This window comes from Podarcis bocagei (assembly GCF_964188305.1).
Source record: "Podarcis bocagei genome assembly, chromosome: 13".
NCBI classification, from domain to species: Eukaryota; Metazoa; Chordata; class Lepidosauria; order Squamata; family Lacertidae; genus Podarcis; species Podarcis bocagei.
The window spans coordinates 42,365,817-42,381,437 of NC_138138.1; the positions used below are offsets into that span (position 1 = coordinate 42,365,817).

General features: G+C 47.8%; 2 protein-coding genes across 3 annotated transcripts in view; both read left to right on the forward strand.

Moving 5' to 3' along the window:
- LOC308571817 (uncharacterized protein) overlaps window positions 1-15,621 on the forward strand; it is a 51,642-nt gene that overhangs the window by 17,222 nt on the left and 18,799 nt on the right. The gene's annotated exons all lie outside the window — the stretch shown is intronic.
- On the forward strand, window positions 1,346-12,596 carry LOC308570870 (nuclear factor 7, brain-like). 2 transcript variants are annotated; one of them, XM_081165912.1, is made up of 6 exons: window positions 1,350-2,040; window positions 3,782-3,877; window positions 3,974-4,207; window positions 5,365-5,387; window positions 5,507-5,631; window positions 10,848-12,592. In XM_081165912.1, the coding sequence occupies exons 1-6, from the start codon at window positions 1,693-1,695 to the stop codon at window positions 11,396-11,398; spliced, it is 1,377 nt and encodes a 458-aa protein (XP_081022038.1). In that variant the 5' UTR covers window positions 1,350-1,692; the 3' UTR covers window positions 11,399-12,592. The 2 variants fall into 2 exon arrangements, with proteins under 2 accessions (XP_081022039.1, XP_081022038.1); XM_081165913.1 differs by lacking the exon at window positions 3,974-4,207 and having other exon boundaries at window positions 1,346-2,040; window positions 10,848-12,596.

Consider the following 15,621-nt stretch of genomic DNA (forward strand, 5'->3'; position numbering starts at 1 on the left):
GGCAATTGTCTGGCTTATGGGATTTGCTTTGTTTTCGACTGGTCCTGCGTGCCCCACCTCCTGGAGCCAGGTGTGAAGCAGTGGCTCATTTGGGCAAATATCTGTGAAGAATTAAGGACCAGGCTGCCTCTGAGCATGCGCTATAAGCCCAGGAATTGCTGAACCATTCGTGGAACCAAGCACACAAGTTCGTTTCTGGTTTCCCCCCAAAGTGTTCCTTTTTAACAACCCAGTTTGCTTTGAATAATAATAATAATAATAATAATAATAATAATAATAATAATAATAATAATAGAGGGAGGCTTTTTTGTTTTTGCTTTTTAAAAGACAATTGGGAGACAGAATCCCTTTGCCAATGTACTGTACTGCAAGTTTCCCAGAGTTGTATGAATGATTGAGGGTCTATGTATTATCTACCTGCTCTAGACTACATACTGGCAATTATGTTTCTCGAAGGTTTATAGAAATCAATGTTACTAGCAGTCGTAGGACCTGGAGGCTGATCTAGCAGAGATGGACTAAGGGCCGCTGCTCCTAAATCTGACAGGTAAACCTTTATTAACAGGCGAAGTAGACAAAACTTGAAAGTTGAAAAAGGTGTTAGTTTGTTAGAAGTTAAAAATCCCAAAAAGTTTTTAAAAAGCTAAAACCTTCCTTGAAAACATCCAAAATATTTAAAAACATGGGTAAGCTTTCGAGTCCAACAGAACTCTTCTTCATCAGGCTGGATTCATGCTGCTGGCAAACAGAATAAGCAGGAAGGTGGGTCTGGGGTCTCTTCCAGAGCCTTGAAAGGGGAATGCATCCCAAATAAGGATGTACTCTGTGAGGAAATTGATGATCTACTTTCTGCCCACCTCCTCCAGCTCCATATTTAAGGACATTTCTCTCTGCACCCTGGCAAATAGGCTTTTTGTTAAAAGTTAACGTGTTTGCTGCAGTTAGGTTGGCCCTGGCCCATGAAATCCCCTTTCCGCTCCATTACTCGGATAGCATGCAAATCCAAAACTTCCAAAACCTTCCACCAGGGTGTGCCTGGTGTTTATTGTTTAATCAAGTGTGTCCTTATCCTCGCAGGTAACTGATTACCAGTAACAGAGGAAGCTCTATAGCAGGGCTGCACACTTTAGAAATGCACGTTCTCTCCTGAGTCCATTTGGTCTGAAACGCGTAGGGCTGGCAGTGTTTGTACAGGCCCCTTCTGTGCTTTTAGCAGCAGCCTTGTGCGCAGAAATGTAGCAAAGGAATCTTTTCTGGCAAGCTGCAATGCAGTAAAGCCAGGTTTTGTGTTTTTCAAAGGGGAGGGGAGCCCACATTGCTTTCGTGAAAGTGTTATGTGCAGAGAGGGTGGTTTGCTAAACATCTGTGTTCCCGCACCCACACCCCTGTGAGCGATAAGCGCAAATCTTGGAGCAAAGTTCAGCATTGGATTTCTGACAGGCGCAGGCAGTGGCTGGGTCTAGATCAAGCCAGAAGCCCCACAACTTGACAGCAGAGTGTGACAGCTTGGACCACTGGATTGCTGTCTCCTAACTCCAGCAGAGACATCTGGGCGCTTTGGGGGTGGGCAGGCAGAAAGACGGCTGAACAGCAGACTTTGGCAGCAGACTCTTCCCAGCTATAATATTGTGGGCAGAAAGGAGGGCTGGGACCAGAGTTTCTTGAAGTTCCTAGGAGTGACCTGCCTTCTCCATGGCTTCCTCCACACACTTTGAGGACCTTGTTACGGATTTCTCCTGCCCCGTATGCCTGGAGTGGTTCTGGGAGCCGGTTGCCCTCCCTTGCGGCCACCTCTACTGCCAGGCCTGTATCGAGGCAGCGTGGGGAGCCCCTGGCAGCAAGCCCATCTGTCCTCAGTGCCGGGAGCAGTTTCCAGAGAGGAGGTACACGCCGTGCAAGCTCCTGGGGACCTTGATTCACCGAATCGGCGGCATGAGAGCTGGGGAGGTCGAGGAGGGTCGACGCACCGAGCCCAGAGAATCTGGTTCGCGCCAGAATGGCACTCTGACCTCTGTCCAGGAGACTACAAAGCTGTACAAGGTGCGGGGGGGAAGAGTCCAGGCAGAGCCCCCTGTGTCCTGTTCCCAGATTGCTAGTAATAGTGATGAATGGGGTGTGTGAGAACACAGTGGGTGGGAATGGGGAGTCTGGAGAAAGGCTGGCAGCTTTTCGATGGCTGGCTGGCTGAATTAGCATTATTAAGGGATCTCAAAGTGACTTGTGCAAGCTCGCTGGGTGACCTTGGGCCAGTCAAGGGCTTTCAGCCTAACCTACCTCACAGGGTCGTTGTAGATAGCGGGGGGAGCCATGTATGCTACCTTGAGCTCCTTGCAGGAAAAGGTGGGATGTAAATGCTATTATTATTATTATTATTATCATTATTATCATTATCATCATCATCATCATCATCATTATCATTATCATCATCATCAAATAATGAAGATATTCCCATGCATTTAACAGTACTCCAGCAACTGGTTTGTTAACCATTCCCTGCTCCCTTGAATGGAAAAATGTTCGAGTGTTTTCTAGCAAGCGCTGAGTTTCCTTTGGATAAAGCAGCACTGGAAACCTCTATTGCCACCCCCAATTTGCACCTGTATTGGAATTATATTAAAATGTTTGATTGCTTGTGCATTTGCCATATAAATTTAGCAAATAAATAAGACAGAAAACAGATGAGCAACACCTGTCCCAATTGGCAGCAAACTAGGAAGAACTACACAAATAATATCATTATTCCATGCAAGGAATCTAGTTACAGCTTGACTTCTCTATTGCCTTTGTAAGAGATGTTAGTGTTATGTATTAAGATATTTAACAGTTTGCTTACAAACATACAAGCAGAGCAGAGTGGAATCAAGCCCCCCACCAGGTTAGTAGGCAATCCACTTGCTGTACAGTGGTACCTCGGGTTAAGAACTTAATTCGTTCCGGAGGTCCGTTCTTAACCTGAAACTGTTCTTAACCTGAAGCACTACTTTAGCTAATGGGGCCTCCTGCTGCCGCCACACGATTTCTGTTCACATCCTGAAGCAAAGTTCTTAACCCGAGGTAATATGTCTGGGTTAGCGGAGTCTGTAACCTGAAGCGTCTGTAACCCGAGGTACCACAGTATCTGCATTAGATATCCTTCAAAGGGTGACTTTTTATTCAGCTAGTGAATAGTTCTTCCTGTCTGTCTGCCTAAATTAAAATGGCAAAATACCCTCCCAGTTGTCTCTATTGTTCCCCAAAGTGATACATGTTGGATTCCAAAAGCAGGAGCCATCAAGGAACACCCAGCCCTTTTGTGAAGACCTTAATTGCTCATTGGAGTTTATATCACACAGAACCATTGGAATAGATCCATGCGATTGGAGACAGTCAAGTTCATGGCAAGCAGGTGACATTTTTCCTGGTGTGGACAATTTCTGAATGGTCAGGTTACTGTTAAATGTGCATTTACTTTGTGCTCTGTGCAGTGGCGTAGCGTGGGGGGTGCAGGGGGGGCCGGCCGCACCGGGCGCAACATCTGGGGGTTAGGGTTAGGGGGCGCAAATCCACGGGTTAGGGGGCGCAAATTACTTGCCTTGCCCCGGGTGCTGACAACCCACGCTACGCCACTGGCGCTCTCTCTCTCTCTCTCTCTCTCTCTCTCTCTCTCTCTCTCTCTCTCTCTCTCTGTGTGTGTGTGTGTGTGTGTGAGAGAGAGAGAGAGAGAGAGAGAGAGAGAGAGAGAGAGAGAGTGCGCGCTTGCTCTCCCCGGCTATTTTTAATTTCCACTTGCCATCTTGAATAGGAGGAGCTGTCTCTGGCTATTTTGCGGATGGAATCTAACCTGACCAAACTTGTCCTGCTTACGAGGGAGGATGAAGAGAAGCTCCAGAACCATCAGGTGAAGAAGACTGGGGCGGTGAGGAGACATTTAATGAGGGCAATAAACTTATATATCTTGGAGGGAAATATGCTTAGATCTCTCTCTGGTTGCTAGGCAGTTTTGCTGAGTCTGGATGACCACATCTCCAGCGAATACAAGCATCTCCATCGCTTCCTCTATGCTCACGAGAAAGCGTGCAAGGCAAGGCTGGAGGAGGAAGGGGCACAGGTTCTTCGGGAGATGGAGGAGAGACTGAGAGCGCTGAGGGAGTCTTGCCAGCTGGGCCAGGAGCTGCTGTTGGAAGCCAGGGGTCACCTGCGGCTACAAGACTCTGCAAGCTTCTTAGCGGTAAGGAGAAAACAGGCTTCCATGGAGATTCTATGGCTGGAACTGTAATAAGAAAAACTGCTCCCTTTCCCTTATGGGGTATTCCGGAGCCTGTATAGAGTCCTTAAGTGGGTTCCCTATCGGAGAAAACAGAGGCCAACCAGAGTATATTGAGAAGCAAAGCAGTTAGTAAGCCTGATCTTTATTAAACTATTGCAACAGGATCCTCACTCACTAGTGCTCTGGTTTGCCAGAAGCGGCTTAGTCATGCTGGCCACATGACCCAGAAGCTGTACGCCGGCTCCCGCGGCCAATAAAGCGAGATGAGCGCCGCAACCCCAGAGTCTGTCACGACTGGACCTAATGGTCAGGGGTCCCTTTACCTTTATCTTACCTCACTCACCACATGCAGGAGGGAGGAGAACCCTGAACAATGGTGTGCGAGTCCTTATATAGACTTTTGAAATTGCCCACCCTGTAGCCCAAGACATCATACATCACAGAAGGAGGCGGTCTACGGCAGAAATCCTGTTTGCCAGGATACCTGATAATGGTCACTGATTTCATTACCTGCGCAGCCTGCTCATTCTTTTGTGATAGTTAATGCTTTAGTTCCTGAATCCAGGTCACAGGCTCACCCTATTCATACACAAATACACCCTTAAGACAGGATTTGCAAGCAAAAAGACAATGGGAAGGCTTTCCTCATTTGCCTCCCTTCCTGCAGAGGAATATTTGAGGCCATTGGGAGAGTCACAATGGCTTCAGGATTGCTCTCCCATTCTATTTCAGACACGTGGTTCATATATTTAGATATGTATGCATTTATGAATACTTATCCTATATTTGAGACCTTAAAATTCTTATAACCCCGCCCTCCATCGAAAAATCTCAGGGCAGTTCACAGAATAACTGTGCTGGTTCTTGGGGGTGATGCTGAAGTTGGTGGGGATTCTGTTTTGATGATGTTTGGCCTCACTGATGACCTTGCGGGTGATCCTGTGATTGCAAGATGGATGAGGAAGAGCGTTTAAGCAGGTAGCTTGTTGCTACTGTACTTGTATAAAATAGCAAAACCAGGAACTCCTGGCTCTAGTAGGTCGAAATTATTAAAATTTCAAATCTCCTTGGTATTGTTCTAAACATGTGTTTCCCCTTTGTCCCCCTCCCATGCACAGGGAATACATTCTCTCCTGAACAGGTGAGTGAACCAAAAAGAAAAGAGTAATTTCTTATTCATAAAGAAACACCCCTATTTTTATTTTAGTTATTAACATCTACTTGTATGTGTGTGATTGTTTTCCCTCCCACCTGGCTAAGGATGAAGCAGCAACAAGCCACACCAACGTTTCCACTTATGCGCCCCATACTACAGACCCTTGGGCAGTTCAAGGGGCCTCTACAGTGTGCCGCTTGGAGGGAAATGAAATCTGCACTCGGCATAGGTAAAGGTGATGTTTGGGAGAACTCAAAAAGCGTCCTTGTTGCCTTTTCTGAGTGGACCGCATGAACAAATCTTGACTCGGACTGATTGTATTCCTTCTCCACTGGGACTTCTTCTTCTTCTTCTTCTTCTTCTTCTTCTTCTTCTTCTTCTTCTTCTTCTTCTTCTTCTTCTTCACTCGTAGCCGATTAAGATGGTCTTCCATGAACACAGTCTTAACAGTGGGTCCGTAAGTGACTGTGGAGGCCAATTCTGGATCCACACATCCTTCCACAGTGGGGACATAGGTTTCTGGATGGGAGTTGATCATGGTGAGGGTTTTGCCAAGCGTGCCTTCCTCTTAGCACATTTCTCCCTTTCATCCTGAGTTCAAGCGTCTTCAGAGCCCATGACGTCTTTGGTAAAGGCTGTTCTCTAATTGGAGCACTTGCAGGCCAGTGTTTCCCAGTTGTTGGTATTTATATTACATTTTTTTTAGATTTGCCTTGAGAGTATTTGAACCTCTTTTGTTGACCACCAGAATTGCGCTTTCCATTTTTAAGTTCGGAATATAGTAGTTGCTTTGGAAGACAATTATCAGGCATCCGTACAACATGACCAGTCCAATGAAGTTGATGTTGAAGAATCATTGCTTCAACACTGGTGATATACAGTACAGTGGTACCTTGGGTTACAGACGCTTCAGGTTACAGATGCTTCAGGTTACAGACTCTGCTAACCAAGAAATAGTACCTCAGGTTAAGAACTTTGCTTCAGGATGAGAACAGAAATCACACTGTGGCGGCGCGGCAGCAGCAGGAAGCCCCATTAGCTAAAGTGGTACCTCAGGTTAAGAACAGTTTCAGGTTAAGAACGGACCTCCGGAACGAATTAAGTACTTAACCCAAGGTACCACTGTATTTACTTCTTTCAGTACACTGGCATTAGGTCACCTAGAGTAGGGCAGACTCTCCCAGCAGTGGATTGCTAGCCAGTTCCTAGTGTGGGACACATGGCGGCTGCTGCTGGTTCCTGACAATAGTGAAAACGGGAAGCTCCTTTTTACCATGGGTCAATCTAGCTCAGTACTGTGCAATGTCTACACCAGGGGAGGGGAACCTGTGGCCCACCTGACATTGCCAAACTACAGCTCTCGCCGTCCCTGTGCCTTGGTCATGCTCACTGGGGCTGGGGAGTTGTAGTTCAGCAACATTTGGAAGGAGCCTCAGGTTTCTTACCCCAGGTCTCCACTGATGGAATGCGTCTTTCCAAGGGTTCAGGCAGGGATTTTTCTTTCCCTTTGTATTTGGGGATGCCAGGAATTGAATGTGGTACAGTCATACCTCATGTTACGTTTGCTTCAGTTTGCGCGTTTTCAGGTTGCGTCCTGCGGCGACCTGGAAGTACCGGAAAGGGTTACTTACGGGTTTCACCGCTCGCGCATGCGCACATGCACAAAATGACATCGCACATGCGCAGAAGCGGCAAATCGTGACACGCGCAGATGCGGATTGCGTTCTTTTCAGGTTGCGAATGGGCCTCCGGAATGGATCCCGTTCGCAACCAGAGGTATCACTGTATTTATTTATTTTTTGCACACCAAACCTCTGTCCCACCGCTGACCACTTCCCAAAGGATTTTTGCAGAGGTGCTGGACTAGGTGGGCTTTTTGATCTTGCAAGGCACTCATCTTGTGTTCTAAGCAAGAGATTGACACAGATTAGTTCTTCTTAACAGTTAAGAGATCTTGAGTACCTACCGTATTTTGCGCCCCATAAGACGCCCCGGCCCATAAGACGCACCTAGTTTTTTTGGGGGGGAATAAAGAAAAAAAATTTATTTCCCCCCCAGGTGCGGGGCTGGAAGAACCAGGTCGGGGAACAGTGGGAAGGCACGCTCTGCCTCCCCGCTGTCCCCCGAGCTTGTGGGGCTGGCGATGGGGAGAAGTGCACCAGTCCCGCGATGGCAGGCAGCTCTGTGCCGCCATCCCGAGCGGGGCGGGACTTAGCGCCCCGCTCGTGATGGCGGCGTAGACCTGCCTGCAGTCCCGCGACGGCAGGCAGATCTCTGCCGCCATCCCGAGCGGGGCGGGACTTAGCGCACCGCTCGGGATGGTGGCGTAGACCTGCCTGCGGTCCCACGACGGCAGGCAGATCTGTGCCGCCATCCCGAGCGGGGCGGGACTTAGCGCACCGCTCGGGATGGCGGCGTAGACCTGCCTGCAGTCCCGCGACGGCAGGCAGCTCTGTGCCGCCATCCCGAGCGGGGCGGGACTTAGCGCACCGCTCGGGATGGCGGCGCAGAGCTGCGCTGGTCCCAGGAGCGCAGGCAGCTCTGCAGGGCCACCGGGAGCGGGGCGGAGCTTCTCCCCCGGCTCCCGGTGGCCGGGCAGAGCTGCGCTGGTCCCAGGAGCGCAGGCAGCTCTGCAGGGCCACCGGGAGCGGGGCGGAGCTTCTCCCCCGGCTCCCGGTGGCCGGGCAGAGCTGCGCTGGTCCCAGGAGCGCAGGCAGCTCTGCAGGGCCACCGGGAGCGGGGCGGAGCTTCTCCCCCGGCTCCCGGTGGCCGGGCAGAGCTGCGCTGGTCCCAGGAGCGCAGGCAGCTCTGCAGGGCCACCGGGAGCGGGGCGGAGCTTCTCCCCCGGCTCCCGGTGGCCGGGCAGAGCTGCGCTGGTCCCAGGAGCGCAGGCAGCTCTGCACGGCCACCGGGAGCGGGGCGGAGCTTCTCCCCCGGTTCCCGGTGGCCGGGCAGAGCTGCGCTGGTCCCAGGAGCGCAGGCAGCTGTGCACGGCCACCGGGAGCGGGGCGGAGCTTCTCCCCCGGCTCCCGGTGGCCGGGCAGAGCTGCGCTGGTCCCAGGAGCGCAGGCAGCTCTGCAGGGCCACCGGGAGCGGGGCGGAGCTTCTCCCCAGGCTCCCGGTGGCCGGGCAGAGCTGCGCTGGTCCCGGGATTGCAGGCAGCTCTGCGCAACCCTCGGAGCCGTCTCCCGAGGGTTGCGCAGAGCTTCCTGAAGCCTGGAGAGCGAGAGGGGTCGGTACGCACCGACCCCCCTCGCTCTCCAGGCTTCCGCGAAAGCCTGCATTCGCCCCATAAGACGCAGGCACATTTCCCCTTCATTTTTGGAGGGGAAAAAGTGCGTCTTATGGGGCGAAAAATACGGTATGTATTTACTGTTCAACCCACCTGTAGCAGCTGGCCTCTGTGGTCTCGCTCAGCTTGGCTGGGGATTCTGTGGGTCATGCAAAAGGCAAGAGGGAATGACTAAGAGTGCTCCGCAGTGAGTCAGGGAGCAGTGAAAGGACACCCAGGTGCTGATGCTGAGAAAACAGATAATGAAGGAATCTGCATTCAACAGGATCTTTGTGATTAGGTGATGACCTGACCTAGGAAGAGCTGTGTATACCAAGCCAATTAAAAGATCAGGCCAGGAACTAATAAGGCTCAGGGATGACCTAACAGAATGGCAGAGGAGAAAGATGAGTCAGGTACAGATCATGAGTAATGGATTTATGATTTATGTTAAGGCCAGGGGCAGAACACCCACCTGTCACTATCCCCTGTCCGGCTCCATCTAGCAGATTCGGAATGAAATGTCTCAACAACAGATGTTTTAAATTACTTTCCTTTGACCCCCCAAGTGCTCGGGAAAATCCGTCAAAATCTTCAGTCACTTGAAAACTAGGAAGTGGAATAAAAAATTAACACCAGGGAGTTATCAAGTACATTTTGCAAAATTACAAAGAACAAAACAAGCTTTCTTGGATTTGCTGAAAACCCTTTCAGCACTTCCTTCTCGAATGCCTCCTCTTTTCCAGTGATTATTTCCACTTTTAGTTGAATATTTTTGTGTATTTACTTGATTGAGGGGGGCAGTTCCCCCTGGTTATGCTCACGGGGAATGCGTGTTGACCTCTTAACTCACTGAATCCAGCGATTTTGGGTGTGCCGTTTGTATTAGTGCTGGCTCACAAAATGTCTAGTATTTAGAGCAAGGCTGGGGAACCACCATGTGTTGCCTAACTATGACTCTTGTCATCTCAGACTATTAAGTTTATACCTTCTTTATACGTTAAGCCAGGCATCCCCAACCTTCGGCCCTCCAGATGTTTTGGACTACAGTTCCCATCATCCCTGACCACTGGTCCTGTTAGCTAGGGATCATGGGAGTTGTAGGCCAAAATATCTGGAGGGCTACAGGTTGGGGGTGCCTGCATTAAGCTATAGTCCCAGAGGATCCTCGTTGTCCCTGGATAAGTCTTACTTCAGAGTAGATCTACTTAACACTGGCCACTGTTCATGTTGGCTGGTGCTCAGGGAGCCAACAACACTTAGGAAGCCACAGGTCCCCTAACTGTGATTCAGATGGTAGGAACCATTCCCAAGACTCGAAAGACTGTCTCCCTCCCTACAGATCATATGGGGGGGCTAAGATTGGCAGAAGGGGCCCTCTGGGTTGTCCTACCGCCCTCAGAAACTCAGTGGGGTGGTGGCCAAGGAACTGGCATTCTCTGGTGTAGCTTCTAAATTGTGGAAGTCCCTCCCCACAGTTGTGGCTGGCCCCTTCATTACACAACTTTCGGAGAATGCTGAAGCTGCACCCCGTATATTATTAGCCCCACCTCCCCATTCCTGTGGTTTAAAGTTATTTCAAACTGTTTTTACTATTGTATTTTAACTGTTGTAACCTACCCTGGGAACTTAGGGTGAAAAGTGGGTAATAAATTATAGGAATAATAATAATCATCAGCTGCGAGCTTGTATAAGTCTTCAATCGTAGAAGGGAGCCGCATTTTTATTTTTCCAGTTCATCAGTATCAGTCTTGCCACGGACAAATTCAGCGATATTTGGAATTCATTCTTACAAATACTGTACAAATACTTCCTGCAGCCGATCAGAATGTGCGATTTGGTTTTCAAACGTTTTGGAAGTCGAATGGAATTCCGGATCTGATTCTGTTCGACTTCCAAGGTATGACTGTATACAGTTTTGGGTTTTCCCCCTCCCCCTTTTATTTTCCTTTCTACACAGGTTCTGTTTCTATTTTTCTTTCTTCTTCTCTTTTATTTATGTCTCACCATGTTTAGTGCACATATAATTATATACTTTTTGAACTTTCAATAAAGATGTTTATAAAATAAATATTATAATCCTGCTCCTCCTCAGGCTGCTATGAAATGCAAGGACAACTTGATTTTGAAATTTGCTCTCTTCCTTTCTCTCCCCCCCCCCCGCCATTTTGCAGACTTCCCCCGGATAACCCTGGACCCTGAAACAGCACACCCGTGTCTTGTCCTATCAGATGACTACACTTGTGTCCGGGACGGAAACCTGCGCCAGGAAGTCCCAGACACGCCCATGCGGTTCAACTACTGTGTAGCCGTGTTGGGTTGCCAGAGTTTCTCATCAGGGAAGCACTATTGGGAAGTGGAAGTTGGCGACAAGCTCTCTTGGACCTTAGGCCTGGTTAGCGTTTCTATCAACCGCAAAGGGAAAATCGCTGCCTCCCCTGGTAGTGGATACTGGGTAATCCGGCTGCGAAATGGCGTGGAGCTAATGGCCAAGGACGAACCACCTCAAAGGCTGTGCCCCACATCCTTCCCCAAGAGAGTTGGGGTTTCTCTGGACTATAATGGGGGCCTGGTGTCTTTCTGTGATGCTTCTACCATGGCCCACCTTTACACTTTTGCGAGTTCTAGGTTCAAAGGGAGGTTGTGCCCCTATTTTTGCCCTGGGCTGTACAATTCAGGGAAAAATGCAACCCCCTTAAAAATATGCCACCTTCCACTATGGTAGAGGGAAAAGAACATTTCCTGTTCTGTTTTTTCTTTTCTCAACTCACACCTGCTTCTGCAAGGACGATGCCCTGGACATATCGCAAGCAGAAGGTTCTTTAAACTCCCATCGTACAAATAATATTTTTGTATTTATTTTAAAGGGAAAACTCCTCCCAAGGCAATTAAAATGCACACGGTGCAACAATAAAATAATTCAAAGCCCAAACACCAAAATAAACCCCAAAACACCCAGCCCACAACATGCCACAGCTATAACAAGTCCATAAGCAACTCAAGAAAAAGCAGACAAGAACAGATGGGTCTACAAGGCATTCCTAGAGAATCTCCTTCAGTGAAAACAGTAGCGTTTCTTATTTATTCATCCACAGGAAAGGGTAAGCCCCTGGAGATTGCTGCTATGCTTAAAGAGCTACACGGGAAAACCCAATATAGGTAAAGACTGCACTAAAATAGAGGTTTATCCCCCAACTATCAATGCAGTTGGTAGTGGGGACAGTCACAAAGTCCATTTGAAAGAGGCACAAGAACAAAGTTTGGAGTGGGATCACGGAGGAGAAGGTGCCACCTCTAAGGAGCAACGTGATTTTAAAACGGTACTTCTCAGACTTCATGAACTTGGGATTTGAACCCCCCTCCCCAACCCATCTCTTAGCAAGGAAGCACATAGATGCCTCAGCAAAGGCAGTATTGATGCATGCGTGGCAGCTGCTCTTTGTGTAGGAATGTGTGGCTTGAGGCAATAACCCAACACACTGGCATTAGGAAAGGGCCAGAACAGGCAAGCTTGGCTCTGGGTGTGTATCGTTCCAGGCAATTTGCCTTCCAGTGGCCTCTTCTAGGAAACTTACCCAGTTGTTGGGGTTCTTGGGCCCCAGCAGCTGCTGAGGGATTCCATGAACTGCTCCTGGCCTTAGACTTTAAGCTGTAGTGTATTCTAAGTGCTTAATAAATAAACGTTTGCTTTATGTAAAAGTGTCTTAGGACTGAAATCCTGTTTTGAGGCATGTGGGTGGTGAAGTGTGTTATGATGGTTGGTCTGGGGATCAGATAGGGCATAGTCACTTGTGTTTTGCAAATGGCTCCCCAACTGTGCAAGATGACTACAAATTTCCCAGGATAGATCCAGTGATTTTTTTCCTGGGGGGACACAGGGGGACGCATACCCCTAAACATTTTGTGAATCTTTGTACTTTTGTCCATTAACTGTATTTATTTTCTCCAAATTGAACCAAAAAATTGTGATTTTTCTTGAGTCAAAATAAGAGTACCCCTAAGCATTTTTTAAAGAAAAAAAGAGGGCTGGGTAGATCCATCTGTAACATCTCTTGCCGCAGCATCCTTTGGATGAGAGAGCACTGGAGACTTATGATGCCACAGTATTTTTGCTTTAATATATGAGCCAAGCATATTGGAAGAAAGGAACCTTCAGCAAATGCTGGTCTCCAGAGTACACCTAGGGCAGCTGTAGGAAGGCTGCCATCTCGGTTCCAGCAATAAAACACCACCAACTCTCTGTCTCTCCTTCTGTCCCTTCTACCTGCTGTCTTTCACGTACATGTCTGCCAAGAAAGTGAATTGCTCAGTATGCAGTCTGAGCTCCCTTCCAGATGTTTTTGTTTTTTTTTGAGCAATCGTCATGATTTGTGCTCAATATGTTGCTGGTTATGCATGATCACGCTTTTAATACCATTTGCGCCTGCAAGTTTTGAGCCGGTCCTACTGCTTACTTTAAAATATTATTTTTCTTCATACCACAAATGTCTTGGGGTGTTGTGTATGTTGTTTTGTGTGTGTCCTGCTATAACGCAAGAATGTCCCTCCAGGTGGCAATAATGTGGTCACATGGAGGAAGCATTGCAGAACAGCTAATAACATGGAATGATTTAGAGGTGGTGAAGTATAAATTCACCACTAATGCGCTGTGGTTGCGGTTGTGACTTATGCCCCATTTGCACAATACATTTAAAGCGGTATCATACCCCTTTAAACAGTCCTAGCTTAAGAATCCTGGAAACTGCTGGTGTCTTTATCTTTTGGATGTCTATAGAGCTGGATGTGCTTATGTAGTGACAATGGGCAGAAAGGCGCTCTCGTCTTCGTTACTGCTCACTTTTTACACACTCCCAATACTGAGCTCTGGACTGAATCACAACAATTGTTTGGGTTTTTTTAATTGCAAGACTCCTGCACTATTAAAAACTCATGAAAGGCAGAGATTTGGATAGCTTGGGTTTCTTTAATCAACTTATTTTCTGAATGTCTACCCAGCAAGCGTTCAGCACAGATGCTGTCTCAGGGCGCTAAGCAACAAGATTAAAAACTTGCAAACTAACCACCCCATCACCTGTTGAATCCTTGCATGAAATGCATCTGCTAAATGCATCACACCTCTGTCAGGAAGAAACAAACGAGGCAGGCAGGCAGGCAGGCAGGCAGACAGACAGACAGACAGACAAATAAACAAACTGTGGGCTGAATCCTGGTGCAAATGTAGCCCCCTTCTGGAGGAATGGTCAGTCACCGTTTTATATCCGAAATGCAATCTGGGGCAGGAAGAGTTAAAGGAATCATAGAGGAACTGATTTTTGTTGCTGCCAGATTTCTCCCCAGCGAGGAATTTGGGGGAAGGTAATAAGAGATGGACTTCTTCCTGTTTCAAGCTCAATTTCGCCCCCTCCCCTTCCCACCTAGGGACACATAAGAGGTTTGGGGGCTCAGAGGGAAGATTCCTCATGCAACAAAGGAGAGCGATCTGCAGCCACACTCAGGGGGCGCGTTGGGTGAGTCAGAGGCGCAAAAATAATTGCAGGGGGGAAAGGCAGAGGGCAAAAGTTTCGTATAAGGGGAGGGGGACCGAATGCTTTGAAGAAATCAGAGATCTGGTTCATTTTCTCTTGGAGTTTTCTCCTTTTTTTGTAATTACAATGGATTTCTGATTTCATCGTTCCTTTTCAATCCCGTCCTTTCCTTTATTCCTCATCTAATGCTACTAAGGAAAGTATCAACCCTGCACGTTTTCTACAGAAAACACCCGCATTTCCCACAGGGAAAACATAATATGTGGACATCTTGTCTGTATGCACGTGTATCTTTATATAAACACCTGCTGGAAGAGACTCTGGCTCCTATCACCTTCCCCAAATAGGCACACATGGGCAATTAAAGGTTTTGTGGGCACTTGTACATTTTGTCCATGTTTTCACCACAGGAAGGGTCTTCTCCCATTCTGGATTCTGCATGCTGCAGGTTGTGTTCTGTCTCTCAAAATTCCTTTTACCACATGTTGTCATAGGTTCAATTTAGGGTGATCAAAGAGTGGGTTTCTTTTTTTAAAAAAATTAATTCCCCTGCCCCCCTACCTCTGCCAATCTGCGAACAGCACAAATTCTCCAAATAATTCCAAATTCATGTTAGCAATTGCAGGATACAGAGGTTGAGCACCTGTAGTTATTGTGGTGCAATTACCATGTGCTTCTGAGGTGTGAAGATTCTGTGTGCATGGAGAACAATCTCTTTTCCATTAACCCTGTTTTCCATCTGCATGGAGAGCCAAAGTTCACTGTGAGATTGCCTTTCTATATATGGTAGGAATATGCCATGCGGATCCATTGCCCTGTGTAGCTGTGAGTGACAGATACAGTAAGATTAAGCAAGGAGGACATTGCAATCTGGTAGAAGCAAGAGAAGCTGTTTTTGGTGAATTGTAACTTTTGCAGTCACAGCACCCAAGGACCGGGTGAGGTTGATAACACTTCTGCTTCCCTGGCACCTCCTGCAATCTGCCACTGCAGCCAGAGATGCTAGCAGGCTAGTGAGGGAATCCTGGCCTATGGAGAACTGCTCTGATTCCTCCACCATCCATTTCCAGGTCAGGAGATTCAACAAATTCAGCAGCAGAGTAGCACTAGAAACATTTGAGAGCCAGGGGACGCTTATATGTAGTATACATAGTTCTTAGACATTGTTTGAAGATGTATTTCAAACAAAGAAGTACTAAAATAAGAAATCAGCTTTATAAGAAATGCTAAAAATAATAGAATCATAGAATTGGAAGGAACCCTGAGGGTCATCTAGTCCAACCCCCTGCAATGCGGTAATCTTTTACCCAACATGGGGCTCAAACCCACAATCCTGAGATTCACAGTCTCATGCTCTGCCAACTGAACTATCCTAGCTTCTTTTTAAAATAACGTGAGTGATTGAAGTAATTTATTTCTATTC

Bases quoted from the DNA above. Each gene is read 5' to 3' on its own strand.
- LOC308570870 (XM_081165912.1), top strand. From the start codon at position 1,693: ATGGCTTCCTCCACACACTTTGAGGACCTTGTTACGGATTTCTCCTGC. The intron at 3,878-3,973 runs GTGAAGAAGACT...TCTGGTTGCTAG, and splicing joins AGAAGCTCCAGAACCATCAG to GCAGTTTTGCTGAGTCTGGA. The intron at 5,632-10,847 runs GTAAAGGTGATG...GCCATTTTGCAG, and splicing joins GAAATCTGCACTCGGCATAG to ACTTCCCCCGGATAACCCTG.